Here is a 12953-nt window from a genome sequence, read left to right as displayed (position 1 = left end):
GGGCAAGGAAATCAGTATTCCTAAAAAAACTGGACAAGATTCTGAAGTCTCAAACACCTGCTGAACTCAAGTCATCCATTGAGATGCAAAATACTTGGGCTACTGTTGACAGCATTACAAATATCCCAAATGCAACGTCCATGATCAAGGTCACCTTCACCGACGTGAACATGGCTGCCACTGCACTGAACGAAGGTCTTGCTGTCTACTACTACTACATCAGCCCTACCTACATTGAAGCAGAGAGATATCACTACATCCAACATTGCTGGAACTGTTATTCATACCATCACACCACCAAAGCATGTCCAGTAAAAGACAAGAAGTTCTGAACTACATGTGGTAGTGAGGGACACGCCTTCAGTTCCTGCACCGCTGCTGCTCCAACACAACCAGCATGCTTAAACTGCAAGAGTAATGATCACCATACACTGGCAGCAAAATGTCCTACAAAAAAGGATATTATGAAGAAAACACAAGATGCAGCAAAGAAAAAACCTACTAGCAACACTCCAACGTATGCAGCAATTGCAAAAATACAAGCAGACACTACAAAATTACTTCAAGCATCTACTCAGCCCGCCTCCACCACCACCACTACCATCACTCCTCCAACATGTGACGTAACGAAGATTCACTACTGTCTACTATACGCTCATATGCAAAACATGGCTGTACCTGGATCATTTAACTCTACCATCAACGAGTTATTTGCATTAAATAACATGCCTTCATTTACATTTCCAGCATCTCCACCTTCTGAAGAAATTCTCAAATTCACCAAAAACTTAATCGCCAACTCTTCTGCAGAAGTTCCATCAACACCACCAACTAGTGACGTCAATCCAACAACGACCAATGAGAAGCCTCCACCACCACCACCTCTCACTGAATCCAACCAATCAGAAGCCTTACCACCAGAAACATCTTCTAATTCGTCTACTGAAGTTGAAAACGAAGCAACACCACCTTCCTCTACTCCACCACCGCCTTCTCTACTTAGCTCATGTCGATTACCTGGAACACCATGGGTTAAACACAAAGGACTCATATTCTACACCACGAGGCTCTACCCTGCAAGCATGACTCGCCTAGAACTCATCCAACATCTCCGAGACAACACTGTATCGTACCAAAGCGAAGAAAGACCATTCCCTACCTACAACCAGATACTCCACCAACTCCAAACCAACGAATACTACTACAGCTCTCCCATAAGTGTGATACAACTCTCTCGAAAACAATTTACTGCACTGATAAACGGTTTAAGACCATAACCAACTCATCCTGCTTGCTGCCTTCTGACACTCCCAGCTCCTGCCGCTGCCTTCGCCATCCTCTCCTAGTGAGCCAAGCAATAACATCAGTCAAGCCTCTCTATCTACGTCTCCAGTACTTTTGTACCACGTCCCAAAGTGGTTGGGCCACTTGCCTTGATTCCTCCTCTTCCCCTCCTCACCATCCTTTTCCAGTTATTTCCATCCTTCCTTATCCTTCTTCCTTCCCATCTTAAGACAGCTCTCGTCGTCCTCGATTCAATTCGATTCGACAACAACAACTTCTCAACATCTTCAATTGTTTGCAATCTCTGTCTCGTTAGCACATTTACCCCTTTCGCAACATCAGCTTCCTTGATTTCTTTTTTCTTCGCCAGGATGGAACTGATCGTTGTTGATGTGGACTTCCCGTACATCCTGGCGAGATCAGCCACGGGTATGCCACTTTGTTACAAGTTCTTTCTTGAATTCTATCGTGTTTCTCGCATTCTTTATCAAAGGGCTGGCACTCGGAACTTTCTTTGGCCCCATGGTGGCTTATTTAGCAGTCGCATTCAATAAACAAGCACAAAAAACAATGGATTATTAAGAAATGTTTCGGATGAACGCGCAGGGTGATGCTCACTGAATGAGAAACAAAGGCAGACTGAGTCACGAATGCATGGGATACGTTATGTGTCCGTAACAAACGCGTCATACGGACGCGTTTGTTACGGACCATTTTCAACTCTTGAAAAACTGAGCAGATATACAAAAACTGGGACAAAATTTTGATGAAAAAAGTCGTTGAAAACCGAACAAACAAAAACTGAGGTTCCACTTTATGTTTCTTATTTATAAATACGTACATTGTTTCAGTGTTTTCCTTATGACACTAGTGATTTATTGCAGTTAGCCTCACAAACACTCCGTTTTCTCTTATAATAAGAGCATGGAAAGATACAGTAAGTGGGAGCGGGACTGGCCACCACCGCCACCACTAGTCACATAATGACATATTTTATTCATTCGAGAGTATATATCGTGTATCTTTTTTTTTTTTAACAAGTTGGCCGTCTCCCACTGAGGCAGAGTAACCCAAAAAGAAAGAAAATCCCCAAAAAGAAAATACTGTCATCATCATTCAACACTTTCACCTCATATATAATCATGGTCTTTGCAGAGGTGCCCAGAACACAACAGTTTAGACACATGTACGTATAAAGATACACAACATACCCCTCCAAACTGCCAATATCCCAAACCTCTCCTTTAAAGTGCAGGCATTGTAATTCCCATTTCCAGTACTCAAGTCCGGCTATATAAAAATAAATTAGACACATGTGCAACTCTTGGGTATCTTTATTGAGGAAACGTTTCGCCACACAGTGGCTTCATCAGTCCATACATAGGAGAAACTTGAAGAACAGGAGGAGAATGAGGTAATCAGTCCCTCAACCTTGAGTCGATGTGTTCAGTCCATCAATCTTGAGTAGAATACGGCAGATGAGCGGAGAAGCAGCTTATAAACCGTATGGCAGGAGAGGTGTAGCAGTCATAGGTAGTGTCACATTTGTTCAATGTGGAAGTAGGTTGTGCCCAAGAATTAGGCAAGCGAAGAATTCCTAAGTATTAAGATCCCAAGAAGTTGCAGTGTCTGACAGGTTTGTAGATGAATGGTTCAGAGAACCATTGATGGACTGAACACATGGACTCAAGGTTGAGGGACTGATTACCTCATTCTCCTCCTGTTCTTCAAGTTTCTCCTATGTATGGACTGATGAAGCCACTGTGTGGCGAAACGTTTCCTCAATAAAGATACCCAAGAGTTGCACATGTGTCTAATTTATCAACATGTCGGTTCTCTGAACCATTCATCTACAAACCTGTCAGACACTGCAACTTCTTGGGATCTTAATACTTAGGAATTCTTCGCTTGCCTAATTCTTGGGCACAACCTACTTCCACATTGAACAAATGTGACACTACCTATGACTGCTACACCTCTCCTGCCATATGGTTTATAAGCTGCTTCTCCGCTCATCTGCCGTATTCTACTCAAGATTGATGGACTGAACACATCGACTCAAGGTTGAGGGACTGATTACCTCATTCTAGTCCTGTTCTTCAAGTTTCTCCTATGTATGGACTGATGAAGCCACTGTGTGGCGAAACGTTTCCTCAATAAAGATACCCAAGAGTTGCACATGTGTCTAATTTATCAACATGTCGGTTCTCTGAACCATTCATCTATATAAAAATAACTGGTTTCTCTGAATCCCTTCACTAAATATTACCCTGCTCACACTCCAACAGCTCGTCAAGTCCCAAAAACCATTCGTCTCCATTCATTCCTATCTAACATGCTTGTGCATGCTTGCAGAAAGTCCAAGCCCCTCGCCCACAAAACCTCCTTTACCCTCTCCCTCCCTCCAACCTTTTCGAGGACAGCTCCTACCCTGCCTTCCTTCCCCTACAGATTTACATGCTCTCCATGTCATTCTACTTTGATCCATTCTCTCTAAATGACCAAACCACCTCAACAACCCCTCTTCAGCCCTCTGACTAATACTTTTAACTCTATACCTTCTCCTAATTTCCACACTCTGAATTCTCTGCATAATATTTACACCACACATTGACCTTAGACAGGACATCTCCACCACCTCCTCGCTGCAACATTTACAACTCAAGCTAAACACCCATATAAGAGTGTTGGTACCACTATACTTTCATACATTCCCTTCTTTGCCTCCATAGATGATTTTTTCTTGTCTCCACATATACCTCAATGCACCACTTACCTTTTTTCCTTCATCAATTCTATGGTTAACCTCATCCTTCATACATCCATCCGCTGACACGTCAACTCCCAAATATATAAAAACATTCAGAATAGTTTTAAAAATACAGTATTAGATTGTGGGGCAGAAGTTTGTGGTTATAGGAGGGTGGGGGCAGGAGGAAAGAGGAGTGATTGGTGGAATGATGAAGTAAAGGGTGTGATAAAAGAGAAAAAGGTAGCTTATGAGAGGTTTTTACAAAGCAGAAGTGTTATAAGAAGAGCAGAGTATATGGAGAGTAAAAGAAAGGTAAAGAGAGTGGTGAGAGAGTGCAAAAGGAGAGCAGATGATAGAGTGGGAGAGGCACTGTCAAGAAATTTTAATGAAAATAAGAAAAAATTTTGGAGTGAGTTAAACAAGTTAAGAAAGCCTAGGGAAAATATGGATTTGTCAGTTAAAAACAGAGTAGGGGAGTTAGTAGATGGGGAGATGGCGAGAATATTTTGAGGAACTTTTAAATGTTAAGGAAGAAACAGAGGCAGTAATTTCATGCATTGGTCAGGGAGGTATACCATCTTCTAGGAGTGAAGAAGAGCAGATTGTAAGTGTGGGGGAGGTACGTGAGGCATTACGTAAAATGAAAGGGGGTAAAGCAGCTGGAACTGATGGGATCATGACAGAAATGTTAAAAGCAGGGGGGGATATAGTGTTGGAGTGGTTGGTACTTTTGTTTAATAAATGTATGAAAGAGGGGAAGGTACCTAGGGATTGGCAGAGAGCATGTATAGTCCCTTTATATAAAGGGAAAGGGGACAAAAGAGACTGTAAAAATTATAGAGGAATAAGCTTACTGAGTATACCAGGAAAAGTGTACGGTAGGGTTATAATTGAAAGAATTAGAGGTAAGACAGAATGTAGGATTGCTGATGAGCAAGGAGGTTTCAGAGTGGGTAGGGGATGTGTAGATCAAGTGTTTACATTGAAGCATATATGTGAACAGTATTTAGATAAAGGTAGGGAAGTTTTTATTGCATTTATGGATTTAGAAAAGGCATATGATAGAGTGGATAGAGGAGCAATGTGGCAGATGTTGCAAGTATATGGAATAGGTGGTAAGTTATTAAATGCTGTAAAGAGTTTTTATGAGGATAGTGAGGCTCAGGTTAGGGTGTGTAGAAGAGAGGGAGACTACTTCCCGGTAAAAGTAGGTCTTAGACAGGGATGTGTAATGTCACCATGGTTGTTTAATATATTTATAGATGGGGTTGTAAAGGAAGTAAATGCTAGGGTGTTCGGGAGAGGGGTGGGATTAAATTTTGGGGAATCAAATTCAAAATGGAAATTGACACAGTTACTTTTTGCTGATGATACTGTGCTTATGGGAGATTCTAAAGAAAAATTGCAAAGGTTAGTGGATGAGTTTGGGAATGTGTGTAAAGGTAGAAAGTTGAAAGTGAACATAGAAAAGAGTAAGGTGATGAGGGTGTCAAATGATTTAGATAAAGAAAAATTGGATATCAAATTGGGGAGGAGGAGTATGGAAGAAGTGAATGTTTTCAGATACTTGGGAGTTGACGTGTCGGCGGATGGATTTATGAAGGATGAGGTTAATCATAGAATTGATGAGGGAAAAAAGGTGAGTGGTGCGTTGAGGTATATGTGGAGTCAAAAAACGTTATCTATGGAGGCAAAGAAGGGAATGTATGAAAGTATAGTAGTACCAACACTCTTATATGGGTGTGAAGCTTGGGTGGTAAATGCAGCAGCAAGGAGACGGTTGGAGGCAGTGGAGATGTCCTGTTTAAGGGCAATGTGTGGTGTAAATATTATGCAGAAAATTCGGAGTGTGGAAATTAGGAGAAGGTGTGGAGTTAATAAAAGTATTAGTCAGAGGGCAGAAGAGGGGTTGTTGAGGTGGTTTGGTCATTTAGAGAGAATAGATCAAAGTAGAATGACATGGAAAGCATATAAATCTATAGGGGAAGGAAGGAGGGGTAGGGGTCGTCCTCGAAAGGGTTGGAGAGAGGGGGTAAAGGAGGTTTTGTGGGCAAGGGGCTTGGACTTCCAGCAAGCGTGCGTGAACATGTTAGATAGGAGTGAATGGAGACGAATGGTACTTGGGACCTGACGATCTGTTGGAGTGTGAGCAGGGTAATATTTAGTGAAGGGATTCAGGGAAACCGGTTATTTTCATATAGTCGGACTTGAGTCCTGGAAATGGGAAGTACAATGCCTGCACTTTAAAGGAGGGGTTTGGGATATTGGCAGTTTGGAGGGATATGTTGTGTATCTTTATATGTGTATGCTTCTAGACTGTTGTATTCTGAGCACCTCTGCAAAAACAGTGATAATGTGCGAGTGTGGTGAAAGTGTTGAATGATGATGAAAGTATTTTCTTTTTGGGGATTTTCTTTCTTTTTTTTGGGTCACCCTGCCTCGGTGGGAGACGGCCGACTTGTTGAAGAAAAAAAAAAAAAAAAAAAAAAAAAATCACTTCTTCCATACTCCTCCTCTCCAATTTGATATCATGTATCTATGTTATTTATATTGTTTATTATGTCATAGTAGATGAATTGGGTAGATAAATAAGCCATAGAGTTGATATTAGTGTCATATTGAAGTATTTTGTCCTGCCTCCCAAGAGCAGGAATTCCGCTGGAACAGATTAATGGCATTTCAATTAATTTAAATGAGGAAAATTTATTTGATATACGAGCAAATTGAGTTACGAGCTAGTTCTTGGAACAGATTAAACTTGTAAGTTGAGGTTCCACTGCACTAAGAAAACAAGAAGGTTGGTGCTTTGTCTGCAAGACTGTTACTGAGGTTAAGGGATGCACAGGAAAAAAAGGCAAAACAGTACTAGTCTAGATAATAGGGGAACTAAATAAAGTTGCTAATTGATGCACAAGCATTATTTCGAACAATGAATATTAAGTCTGAAAAGTGTTTCAACATTGGGTCCTGTATTTTTTTCACTTAATTAAACTTCAGGAAATTCTGTAAAAACTGACACGCTTGGAACCGAGACCATGCCAATTTCTCTCAAAAAATCACACTTATGCCAATTTCTAAAGTGCACAGTTTAAAAAAGACAGAATATACTGGATAAAAATGAGTTGGGTGTTGATTTCTCAAAATTCGACCTGTTTGGGGTGGTTTATGAATGTGTTGGTTTCTAAAAAAAAATTTTTTTAAGTGCCGGTTTTTACAGTTATTACTAAACTAGACAAACCATAGCATACAAGAGGCAGCACACAGTCTGTTTGTTCCCTGCCCTCTTCCATACACTGCAGTCAGCCTGGCCATCAGCACAACCCAGGGCGTGGGTGGGAGTGAGGAGGGAAAGAGGGTGGTGTTCGACTTACTGATCATCTGGAGTAAACTGTACAGGCTCAGCTGTAAACTGAGGATCAAAGTTTTCTAGGTCTCTTTCTCCATCTACTCGTGGCTTGTATGGTGGAAGGATCTGTTTTCTTTCAAGCTGAAAATAATCATTCCATCGATTGAGAAAAACTTATAAAAAGAGAATTTAAGAGGGGGCAGTAGAAAATTAAGTCTCAAGCTTACATCTAGAGGATCTACATTCTGAAAATAAATTAAATGATTTCATGATGAACAGAATAAGCCAGTAGCTTCGAAAAATTCAAGGTTCACCTGATAAAACAGGAAACAAATTCATTACCTAAATGTTAGAAGTTCTCAAACATTCAAAAACAAATTAATAATACAAAAGCTTATTGTTAATACAAAAAATTTATGGCAGCAGCAATAGTGCAAGAAAATAGGCCCCAATTTCTATCTACTATTAATGTATCAGCTCTGGGAGCTTCCCATGAGAAAAAAAAAAAAAAAAAAAAAAAAACCCTTATTATGGTTAAAAAAAAAATACCCAGTCATCAAAAATTACACTAGTGGCCAGCAATATACTTAAGACCTGTGCAGGATAGGCTAACACTACTTAAGTACATAATTTCTCCTCATCACATCCCACTTTTCCCATATGCTTCTTTTTATTTTTTTGCCTCTTCCAGTCCCCTTATACTCTCATAGAATATATTTATGTACTTGATCACTTTCCCTTCCATAATTGTTGCTTTGAACACTGCACAAAATTCTACTTCATTCATGTACAAGCTCACTGCAATTCTACCATCCTCTCCATGCATATGACTGGTTACATGTTTTCATACTAATCTTAACCAACAATGCTCTTATGTAAGATTACCAGTTTCTGTTCTTGCCTCTTCACCACCACCACCACTTACATTTACAAAGGAGGCACTCTGAGTATCCTTTATTAACCCTCTGAGGGCTCCAAGCCGTAGATGTACGCCATGAGCCCAGCTCACTCAGATAAGTTGCGAGCGGTAAATTTGGGCCTAGATATGAGAGAATGCATCTGTGTGGTAAGTGTGCACCATATAAATGAAATCCTGCAGCATGCAACACACGAGGAAAAAAAATGTGACCATGTTTCTGGATTAAAACAGCAACTTTGCAGTGTATTTTTGTATGGATTTTACAGTTGTATTCACAGTTTTAGTTTCATTTGATAGAATGGAAGAAATATTACAGAAATTGAGATGATTTTGATTGGTTTTAGTATGAAAATAGCTTGAAATTGAGCTCAAAGTAGCAGAAATGTTCGATTTTGCCGATGTTCAAGAGTAAACAAATGATGTCACATGTCCAATACATGTCAACTGGTGAGTCCAATACACGTTCCAGAATGCGCTGACACTATTTATACAATTATTACAATATTGTGTAACAGTAAATCTTCTATTTTTTGGTGTGAATCTAATGTTGAAGGATCAGTTATGGAAGGAAAGGAGGGAATATAAATGTACAAATTCAAGGATTATGTGCATTAAAATAAGGGTCGGATGCAAAAAAGTGAGTCATAATGTGTATGCACCTGGAGAAGAGAGGAGTGTAGAGGAGAGAGATAAAAAAAAGAGAGCAAATGAGAGTGTGGGTGAGATGTTTTCAACAAATTTTGTTGGAAATATGAAAAAGTTTTGGAGTTAATAAGTTGAGGAAGCCTAGGAAACGAATGGATTTGATAGTTAAAAATAGGAGAGGAGAGTTATTAAATAGAGAGTTAGAGGTATTGGGAAGACAGAGAGAATATTTTGAGGAATTGTTAAATGTTGATGAAATTAGGGAAGCTGTGATTTTGTGTATAGGGCAAGGAGGAATAACATCTTGTAGGAGTGAGGAAGAGCCATTTGTGAGTGTAGGGGAAATTCGTGGAGCAGTGGATAGAATGAAAGGGGGTAAGGCAGCTGGGAGTGATGGGATAAGACAGAAATGTTAAAAGCTGGTGGGGATATAGTTTTGGAGTGGTTGGTGCTTTTATCTAATAAATGTATGGAAGAGGTTAAGGTACCTAGGGATTGGCAGAGAGCATGCATAGTTCCTTTGTATAAAAGCAAAGGGGACACAAGAGAGTGCAAAAATTGTAGGGAAATAAGTCTGTGGAGAATACCTGGTAAAGTGTATGGGAGAGTTATTATTAAAATAATTAAGAGTAAGACAGAGAGCAGGATAGCAGATGAACAAGGAGGCTTTAGGAAGGGTAGGGGGTGTGTAGACCAAGTGTTTACAGTAACAGTATTTAGATAAGGGTAAAGAGGTTTCTGTGGCATTTATGGATTTGGAAAAGGCATACGACAGGGTGGATGGGGGGCAATGTGGCAGATGTATGGAATAGGAGGTAGGTTATTGAAAGCAGTGAGGAGTTTTTATGAGGATAGTGAGGCTCAGGTTAGAGTATATAGGAGAGAGGAGATTATTTCCCAGTAAAAGTAGGCCTTAGACAAGGATGTGTGATGTCACCGTGGTTGTTCAATATATTTATAGATGGGGTTATAAGAGAAGTGAATGCTTGGGTGTTGGCAAGAGGCGTGGGGTTAAAAGATAAAGAATCTAACACAAAGTGGGAGTTGTCACAGCTACTCTTTGCTGATGACACTGTGCTTTTGGGAGATTCTGAAGAGAAGTTGCAGAGGTTGGTGGATGAGTTTGGTAGGGTATGTAAAAGTAGAAAATAAAAAGTGAATACAGGAAAGAGGAAGGTGATGAGGATAACAACAAAAATTAGGTAACAAAAGATTGGATATCAGATTGGAGGGAGAGAGTATGGAGGAGGTGAATGTATTTAGATATTTAGGGGTGGACGTATCAGCAGATAGGTCTATGAAGGATGAGGTGAATCACAGAATTGATGAGGGGAAAAAAGTGAGTGATGCACTGAGGAGTCTGTGAAGACAAAGAACTTTATCCATGGAAGCAAAGAGGGGAATGTATGAGAGTATAGTTATACCAATGCTCTTACATGGGTGCGAATTTTGCGACAATGAAAAGGCTGGAGGCAGTGGAGATGTCATGTCTAAGGGCAATGTGTGGTGTGAATATGATGCAGAGAATTTGTAGTTTGAAAATTAGGAGCAGGTGCGAGATTACAAAAACTCTTACCCAGAGGGCAGAGGAGGGGTTGTTGAGGTGGTTCAGACATGTAGAGAGAAGGGAAGGAAATAGAATGACTTCGAAAGTGTATAAATCTATAGTGGAGGGAAAGCAGGGTAGAGGTTGACCTAGGAAAGGTTGGAGGGAGGGGGTAAAGGAAGTTTCATGTGTGAGGGGCTTGGACTTCCAGCAAGCATGCACGAGTGTGTTAGATAGGAGCGAATGGAAACAAATGTTTTTTTGGACATGAAGTACTGTTGGTGTGTTGGCAGGTTCCCTATCAGGATAGACTGAGGACCCTGAATCTGCACTCTCTCGAAAGGCATAGAATTAGGGGTGATATGATCGAGGTGTATAAATGGAAAACAGGAATAAATAAAGGGGATGTAAATAGCGTGCTGAAAATTTCCAGTCAAGACAGGACTCGCAGTAATGGTTTCAAGTTGGAAAAATTCAGATTCAGAAAGGATATAGGAAAGCACTGGTTTGGTAATAGAGTTGTGGATGAGTGGAACAAACTCCCGAGTACAGTTATTCAGGCTAAAACATTGTGTAGTTTTAAAAATAGGTTAGATAAATACATGAGTGGGTGTGGGTGGGTGTGAGTTGGACCTGACTAGCTTGTGCTGCTGGGTCTGGTGCAGTGCTCCATCCTTGAGTGGAGATGATCAGACTGGGTGGATCACTGGGCTAATCCGGGGGGGAATGGGCCTGCTCTGCATGGGTCAGTAGGCCTGTTGCAGTGTTCCTTCTTTCTTATGTTCTTATTTATGTAAGGATTTAGGGAAACCTGCAGGCCGGACTCAAGTCCTGGAGATTGGAAGTACAGTGCCTGCACTCTGAAGGAAGGGTGTTAATGTTGCAGTTTTATAACTGTAGCAGTGGCAGCTCGTCCATAGGAGTTGCAGAGCTGCAGCCCCCCAGATGTTCACTGCCAGACATATGACCTCATCAACCTTATGCTAAAATAATTCGCAACTGACAAATATATTACAAGAAAAATCTATTGTATGTTGTTTTCAATGTATTTATAAGCAAATTTTTAATTTTTTTGTTGAAGCAAGATAAAAAAATTATTACAAACAGAAGTTTGATACGGTACGATAGTACATGTATAGGTATTACTGGCGTTACGAGCTGCCACTGAACTGTAGTGTAAGCGCGCCTCTGGCACGACAGTAATGGAGTGAATGATGGTTAAAAATTTTCTTTTTCGGGCCACCTACCTTGGTGGGAAACGGCTGATGTGTTAAAAAAAAAAGTAAAAATTCTTTATGTAAATAAAAAATCAAAATAGAATTCATCTGTAAAGCCTAGAAACATAACTAGTAAACAGAGGAAATGTTATTTTAGTGCCAGGAATGCCTGCATGGTTTATTCTGGATCCTATTTTGAAACTGGAATATTTTGAACTTTGTGTGAAATTGGCCAAATTACCAATTTCTGATCACTTTATTGGGAAGTTGAAATAGTTTATTGGGCAGTTTCTTGTGCTCAATCGATAAAACAGAAGTAATACTGGCGAAATAGCTAAGAATCTGATTGACTGGAATAATGTACAGTGGTACCCAGAGTTTCGAACTTAATCCGTTCTGAAGTCGAAACGTTCGAAACTCGAAGCAATATTTCCCATGAGAAATAATGTAAATACACTTAATCCTTTCCAGAAACCAAAAAATATTCACAAATAAATACATTTTATGGAGATTAATTATAGTTTTACATACACACAACATACATACATAGTACAATTAGTAATAGATAAACATTTAACCCTTTCAGGGTCGAGAGGCCCTCTCCTAAACTTGTTCTCAGAGTAGAAAATTTTTCGGAAAAAAAAAAAAAAAATTCTTATGAAATGAGAGAGAATCTTTTCCCGATCATAGACACACACTCAAGAAACAGCAACAACAACAAAAGAAGCCCAACCCACAAGAACCCACATATGCGGCTATCGCCAAGCTACAAATAGACACTACCAAGATCCTACACGCCATGCAAGCTGCCTCCACCACTTCCCTGCCAGCACCTACTGCTGACCCCACCAAGATTCTTTACTGCATCATGTATGCTCATGTACAGAATGTAGCTGAGCCTGGTTCCTTCAACACTACCATCAATGAACTCTTCAAACTCAACAATATGCCTGGTTTAACATTCCCTGCATCCCCACCTTCCACTGAGATCATAAAATCCACTGCTAATGTCTCCAACATCACCGTTGCTACACTCATGTTCCCCCCGGGGGCCTTTTTCCCAACCTCTCTCCTAAAATAACATTGTTTATTACAGGTTTTTTTTTTCGGAAAAAAATGAAAAAACCCCAAAAAAGCTTCGTGCCCCCAAGCAAAAGGTGAAACTATGAGATGAAGAAAAAATCAGAAAAGGGAAAAAAGGGGTAGGCCCAGGCCAGGTTTTATAAAAAACCCCAATCCCATTT

The 12953-nt window shown here is 40.2% G+C and overlaps 1 protein-coding gene across 7 annotated transcripts in view; it reads right to left on the bottom strand.

Annotated features, from left to right (window-relative positions):
- Window positions 1–12953, bottom strand: part of aPKC (protein kinase C iota type) — a 525119-nt gene that overhangs the window by 43005 nt on the left and 469161 nt on the right. For 3 of the 7 annotated variants that reach the window (XR_011393461.1, XM_070096340.1, XM_070096338.1), the window contains one exon: window positions 7408–7523. The exons of the other annotated variants lie outside the window; for them this stretch is intronic. Coding sequence is in view for 2 of the 3 variants with exons in the window: in XM_070096340.1 (XP_069952441.1) it covers window positions 7408–7523 (116 nt within the window). In the remaining variant the exon portion in view is untranslated. The remainder of the gene's footprint in view (window positions 1–7407; window positions 7524–12953) is intronic. 7 annotated transcript variants of the gene reach the window in all.

Source organism: Cherax quadricarinatus, chromosome 53 (assembly GCF_038502225.1).
Source record: "Cherax quadricarinatus isolate ZL_2023a chromosome 53, ASM3850222v1, whole genome shotgun sequence".
Lineage (NCBI taxonomy): Eukaryota > Metazoa > Arthropoda > Malacostraca > Decapoda > Parastacidae > Cherax > Cherax quadricarinatus.
The sequence above is the reverse complement of the archived record's forward strand: the minus strand, read 5'-3'. Positions and strand labels throughout refer to the sequence as shown.